Below are 6,945 nucleotides of genomic sequence, written 5' to 3'. Positions count from 1 at the left end.
GAGCCCTACTACAAGTTCTCTAGCGAAGATGGTACTGGTCCTATAAAAAAGGTAGAAGTAATATGGTCCAAGTTAATTCGAACTATAGATGCAAGGTTGTGCTGACAAGTAAAATCACTGGACCCTCCGAGTTCAAAGTGGAGATCTACTCTTCGGAGACTGGTACATGGACTGAGTCACTTGTATCTTGCCCACAACGCGTTAGCTACACTCATATGACTAAGCAAGGCGTTTCTTATAATGGAATGTTGTATTGTTTGGCTTCTGGTGGCTTTCTTATTGGGTTGGATATGTTCAACATCGACATGACTGCAAGTGCTACTAGTAGAAGTGTGAATGTTATTGATCAAAAGCATTGTCGTTTTGTTGAATTGGGTGACTATTATGACAATGACTTTGAAAGAACTAAGTGCCTAGGTGTGTGCCACTGGCGTCTTCGAATGTGCAGTTTGCTTGCCCACAATGAGTCAGGGAAGGTTTTGGCTGTTTGGGAGTTGAAAGAAGAAGAGGATAATGGCAAATGGTGTTCGGTACACAAGATTTTGTTCTACCAAAGGGATTTGGCCATATCTCTAAACAGCCTTCAGTGGAGGAATCGAATTACACCAGTAGCTGTCCACCCAAATAATGAGGATGTCCTGTGTATAGATTTGAACAGAAATCTTGTCATGTGCAAAACTCGTACAAGAGAGTTAAAGGTAGTTTGGAAGAACAGCAGTGCACAAGCCTTCCAAGTTTTTCTCCCATGGCTGCCAACATCCATACCTAAACTAGAGGATCACACTCTGACCAGAAAGAAACGGAAATTAAAGAAGAAAAACAAAGTAGAGAGTAGTACACCTTCCGGGGTAGATTAATTGGGGACGCCGGTCGGACTTCTCTGCCGTTATGGAATGTGCAGTTTAGTACTTTTTCCCAAAATTTGAGTCATTTTTTTTATCTTCAGAGGTTAGAATGAGTTTCCACGTTCCAAATGCACAATAATATTTGATGTTTCTTTTTTTTATTTTCCTTCGTTTCTGAAAAGAGTAATCGTTACTTTGTGAAATTAAACTCTTATTGTGGTGCCAGTAAGGATTTGCAATTCTTGTAATAGCACTGTTGAGTTTTCTGTTTACACAATTGAGTTCCTTTTTTTTTTATTATTAGTGAATTTATTTGTTCTTCAGATTTTAGTGACTGGGAGGGTTTTTTTTTTTTTTTTTGAACAAGCGATATTATTTACAGCAAGGGTGTGAGCTTAGTCTCAAAATGGGCTAGTAATAATTTGATTCAAATTCGCCTTTGGCGAGAATCAAACCTAAGACCTCTCTCATTTACAAGTGAATAGAAATATCACTAGACCGTAGTACCAAGTCACTTAATTGTTCGTAATAATATAAGCAGCGGCATGAGATCATATACCAAAGAAAATAGGCAAGTTATTCGACTCTCTCCGAAGAGAGTTGAGAGAGAGGGGGTTCCGCCTTCTGTCTAGACGCTCTCCCCCACCACTTGGTTTGCTTTAATCTTGGTATTTTCAGCCGCCCTTTAGACCATCTCCAACCCTTGGGCTAAAAGCCAAATTTTTTAGCCCGGAAAATTTAGCTTTTAGCCCAGAAATATCTTTTCTACTCCAACCCTTCTACCCTAAAATTTTAGCCCGGAATTATTAAAGAATGAAATTAGCCTAAATTTTTTTCTTAAATCAATTTTTTTTTTAAATAAATATGTAGATTATTGTAAATTAATTTTATGAACATTTTAATCTAAAAAAATTTAAATTCTGATAAACATTTCGCATTTAGCCCGGGGGAAAGCTGGGGGGTATTTGGCCCAGAAATAGCATTTGGCATTTAGCCTAAAATTTTAGCATGGGTTGGAGAGTTTTGGGGGGGGGGTAATTTGGCTTTTAGCCCAGGGTTGGAGATGGTCTTAGGGGCAACCCCTATTTTTTCTTTGGGGTGTGATATCCACACACCCCATTTTACTTCTCACATATCTTTTTAATTTTCGGCTGTCGGATCGGATGAATTGAAGAAGATCAACGAATAGAAATTATCAAGGGGTGTGTGAGAAGTAAAATGAGATGTGTGGCTTCTCTGCCCTGTGTGGCACCTGTGCTAAATTTGGGTCATAGAATTCTTCAATATATTCTTCTCCCTTAGGAGGAAAGATATATAATACAACTTTACTTACCAAGCAACGATACGTAATAAAGTCTACCTTAATTACAACTTACAAGGAAACAATCAAGAAACGAATCCTGCTACTTGGACTCCATTATGCCAAGAATGTCAACTCACGCCAACATTCATTCTCAAGTTAATGCATAGATGTTGCTAATACCCAACATAACAAGTGAGTTGTAGAGCGCTTAACTAGAAACTGTTATCGTCAATATATCCGCCAACTGATCTTTTGATTTTATAAACAAAAATTGAATTATTTACGTCTAATTTTTCCTTAATGAAATGTCTATCCTATCATGCGGAATCGGATTATGAGAAAAATCAATGCCAACCTTATCATCACAGAACAAGTTTGTCACATACGTGAGCGAATACCCAAGTTCTACGAGCAACCTCCAAAGCCACAATGTACTCACACAATCCTCTCGCCATACTTTCGTATTGTGCTTCTACACTTATCATGCTTTAAGATGTATTTTTAACAAGCGTAACACTATGAAACTTATATGTAATGAAAAGCTTAATAATTGTCATACAAACTAGACAGTCAATTCTGCATGGTCAATATTCGATTTTTTCCAACATCAAGACAGGGTGCATGGTATGATAAATTGAGACTCGTTAACACATAGAATGAATGCCGTCTTAGCATTTTTGACCAATAATACAATGTCATGTCTATTTATCTGCATGACTTTCCCGTTATCAGTTTGGGCCTTCGCAGTGTTGAACCTAGTATAGTTAAGTCCTCGTACCACTAATGGGCCTGTTCATGGACATTAAGCCCAAGAGGAACTTGAGGTAATGTGCTCCAAACCTTCCAATAACCCTTTGGGAGTTCAGATGAAACGCGGTCTAAGTAGCATTATCCGACAACGGCGGAGTTTTGGCGCCATCCCCCAAAAACCGCCGAGAGCAATGGCGTTAGAGCGAGCAATTCCGGCAGCAACAAGCACAACCTTCCTCGCCAACCCCAAAGTTCCCGCATTTTTCCCAACCACCAACCACTTGGCCTTCGCACGGCGCCGGTTCAATCTCAAATTCTCGATGGAGTACAGTAGAGACCAGTACAACGGCAGCGGGAGCAGCATTCAGGTGCCGATAGCGTTTCCTAGACCGGCGGAGGTCCAGTGGAAAAAGGAGTTGTGCAATATGGTGCACCTCATCGGCGTCGTCGGTCTTCCCGTCGAAATTAAGCACCTCCCCTCCGGAAAGGTCCTCGCTTGGACCCGCCTCGCCGTCAAGAAGTCCGCCACCGATACCTCTTGGTAATAATTCTTTATCGATTTTCGGGGTTTTCGGGTTTACTCATATTTTGCAGTTGATGGCATCCATTCAAATTTTGGATTTTTGATGACTGATGCTCAGTTGTTTTGCTCTGATGCTTCCAATCAGTGTGGTTTTGCTCTGATTCAATCATATTTTTTTTGTTTGAGAGAATGTGAAACGTTAAATTCAAATGGGAATTTGACATTAAAATTTCTTTGAATGTCTCGCAATGCATAGTTTTTGAGGAAATATGTTACAAACTTTTTAATAAAAAAATAGAACTTGGTAGACACTAAACAACGTATATAAAACCTAGTGTTTGTTAAGTTTGTAACCGGTTCTCATTGCTCATATTTTCCAAGTTTTTCAGTTAATATAACCTTAGTAAAACTGTGAATGCTGCTGTGAGTATAAGGAGTGTGGGAGGCAATTAGTAATGAAAATTGGTTTTCCTTTTCTTTCAGGATTAATCTGACATTTTGGGATGAGCTTGCACATGTTGCTTTTCAGCATGTAGAGAAAGGCCAACAAATATATGTATCGGGCCGTCTGATTTCAGATTCTGTTGAAACCGACGAAGGGAAGCAGCAGACCTACTACAAGGTTTTTTGGCTTCTGGTCTTTCTAGTTGTAGTGGGATTCTGCTGTTTGTTTGTTTACAAATTGAATTTGATCTGATGCAGGTAGTTGTTCAGCAACTGAATTTTGTTGAAAAGGGCTTTTCATCGCCGGCATTGAAAGATCACGACTCTGATTCCTTTACAGCGGGCAAGTCATATCTTCAGTAACATGAGTCTAGATAAGAGCAGAAATACCATTTGTTCTTAATCTTATTAATTTTATTCTTTTCTTACAGGCAGAAATCTTGGCAACAATGCCACAAAGAACATAACGGAAACAACACAAGAATTATGGCAAGCCTTCTTTGCTAATCCAGTTGACTGGTGGGATAATAGGAATACCAAGGTACTTTATTTGATCACTATATAAGTCGACAATATGCATTCTTGAGCACAGGTTTGTATCCACTGCAAGGCTGCTCTGATTAATAGTTCCAATTGAAAGTAGTCATAAAAAATACTTTCATATGTTTACTTTTACTTGTAACAACGGTTTTCGTTGTTTGTTTTTATGGGCTTTTCATTTGTTTGGTCAATAAATATGAGCTTCAATAGGGAAAAAGGAGCCAAGGATCAAACATTACAGAAGCTTAAAAAACATAAAAGTGATTCCTCTTATGCTTTTGTAGGCCCTAGAAAGTAGCCCTGATCTTAGGAGTCCTATAAACACGAGTTTGGTAGATATATGGATTATAGACTATCTGAACTTTTGGAGTCCTGTACGAGTGCACTAGTTGCACCTGTCCATGGCCGCCCCTGTGCATGCACAAATGCAAAAACATTGTTGGTGCTGCAAGGACGAGAAGAAACTGTGTTTTCTGAGTTGGCCCGACGTGGAATGCATGAAGATTTTTCCCTCGTAAAATATCAAACCAAATATCAAAATTCTAGTGCTTAAAAAAATGGTATTATACTAGAAAACTACAATGGATGAACTGGGATATGTTATACACTGTTTCTAGACATGTCGATAATAAATGTTGAAATAGAAATGGTGGGAACGGAATACATATTTACGTTTGTTAGACAAGTGCTCGGTTAATGCCATATGTGCACATGTAAACTTTTAATTTCATGTCATCTGCTGTTTGTTCAGATTTCTGATAAGAATATGCGAAGAAAGCTCACTCTTGTTTACTCGGTTTTGTTTTATGATTTTCAGAGGAACCCAAAATATCCAGATTTTAAGCATAAAGATACTGGAGAAGCCTTGTGGATTGAAGGCCGGAACAATCCGCCGTGGGTGAAGTCCCAACTTGCCATACTGGATACAAGAATGGGGACCCTTAATGACCAAGAACATAACCTGCATACAGATATATTTGCCGGTGATAGTTTTTCGCCTTTCTAAGTGCTTGTGGTGCTAGCTGTAGGAAACCAGTCTTTGAGGCGTAATTTATGTATAGTTACTATCAATTTTTGGTGGAGATACTGAACAATTCGGTTTTGTTTCTATATTTTGTATTGTTGATTTGCAATTTATATGATGTGCTGGTGATCTAGCTTTTCATCCTTCTAGAACTTGGCAATGACTTTACAGTTTACAATTTTGGCCTCGGATATCATACCAGTTTAATTACGGTAACACCGGAAAGCAATCGATGGAACGATAACTATTGAAGAACTGTACAGTATAGCTCAAACAATTAATGAAAATTGCCATTAACGAAAAGTATGAAGATGAATGGAAGAAACAGCTACATGTATTTGGATCTACACAAAACTGCCGTATAATAGACTTTGTGTAATCTTATCGTTACATATATATATATATACAATTTGGATCTCAGCGAATAAGTTTCTTGTCCCGGTACCTTGTTCTTTAAGCAAATATCGATTTCGAAAACAAACAAAAAATGAAAATGTATTGTCTGAGCTACATGTATATCTGTGTCTTTTCCTGTAGTTTTAAGGAGTTTTAAGTGCCTCCATAGTGTATATATTCATCCCTCTTTCTGCATGCCTTCAGAAACAAGTAGTGAATCCTCTGGCTTCCGATCCCTTCATGATTCTCAGCCTATTGCAGGAAGAAACAAACATACTGCAGCCACAACAAAAAAGAGTCATTAGTTACGAGTTTTTTCAGAGATCGAACGGATCATATGAATTCTAAAGGAAACTGCAAAGATAGGCTTTTAATCGAAAAATATGAACTTACTTCCATGGGACATCTCCAACAAGCATCCAGTCACCATCTTTGTCTTCATAAGTCGGAGCAAAATCCAGTCCATTAATATTGGCTAGGTTGAACATCTTCTCTAAGGCCTCGATGAGTTCCGCGTAGCTATTGTAAATCTTGAGATCAATCTTTCTCAGATAAGGAGCTCCGTCAACGCTTACTTTCACGTACACATCGGATTTTTGCAGTTGCAAACTGTTTTTCCTGTAAGATCTGATTGGAGGCCACCCTACTACTTGTGTCCTGCACACATTTCAATCATTAATTAGCAACCTAATTACTTAACTAAAACTTCTTAATCAAATATTAACATGAAACTCATAGTCCATATATGAACGTTGCTTACTTGGTGGGAGGGGCATCTATGTGATCAGAATTTGTACTGCATTCCTCAGCTGTTGAATCCGGCGAGGCCCTCTTGTTATTCTTTGTCATAGGAGGAGATGCTGCTGCTTTTTTGTTCTGAGGCTCCTCAGAGCTTCCAGGCAACCCTAATCTTAGCTCAGTTGCCTTGAAATTTAGCTGGTCTTCCATCTTAATCACTTTGCTAACAAAAACCCTAATGGTTTTGCAGATTGCAGACGAATTTGCAGAAGGTGAATATTTAAAGAGAAATGTGTTTAGGGTTTGTTGTGAGAGATTTTGATTGATTCGGTCAGGTGGAGTTGAAGTTTGATTGATTTCCTTGAGGAGAAGATGTGATGGC

General features: G+C 38.6%; 2 protein-coding genes across 2 annotated transcripts; one reads left to right on the top strand and one right to left on the bottom strand.

Annotated features, from left to right (window-relative positions):
* The first annotated feature begins 3,003 nt into the window (after window positions 1-3,003).
* LOC126624666 (protein OSB1, mitochondrial-like) lies at window positions 3,004-5,570 on the top strand. The gene is made up of 5 exons (XM_050293751.1): window positions 3,004-3,439; window positions 3,905-4,043; window positions 4,124-4,212; window positions 4,301-4,406; window positions 5,223-5,570. Exons 1-5 carry the CDS (start codon window positions 3,015-3,017, stop codon window positions 5,409-5,411), a joined length of 948 nt encoding a protein of 315 aa, XP_050149708.1. The 5' UTR covers window positions 3,004-3,014; the 3' UTR covers window positions 5,412-5,570.
* A 124-nt stretch (window positions 5,571-5,694) lies between these two features.
* LOC126624667 (auxin-induced protein 22D-like) lies at window positions 5,695-6,945 on the bottom strand. The gene is made up of 3 exons (XM_050293752.1): window positions 6,586-6,945; window positions 6,219-6,482; window positions 5,695-6,101 (listed from the first exon to the last, which is right to left on the bottom strand). The coding sequence occupies exons 1-3, from the start codon at window positions 6,771-6,773 to the stop codon at window positions 6,026-6,028; spliced, it is 528 nt and encodes a 175-aa protein (XP_050149709.1). The 5' UTR covers window positions 6,774-6,945; the 3' UTR covers window positions 5,695-6,025.

The sequence above is a fragment of the Malus sylvestris genome, chromosome 5 (genome assembly GCF_916048215.2).
Source record: "Malus sylvestris chromosome 5, drMalSylv7.2, whole genome shotgun sequence".
Taxonomy (NCBI): domain Eukaryota; kingdom Viridiplantae; phylum Streptophyta; class Magnoliopsida; order Rosales; family Rosaceae; genus Malus; species Malus sylvestris.
This window is presented reverse-complemented; position numbering and strand designations above follow the sequence as displayed.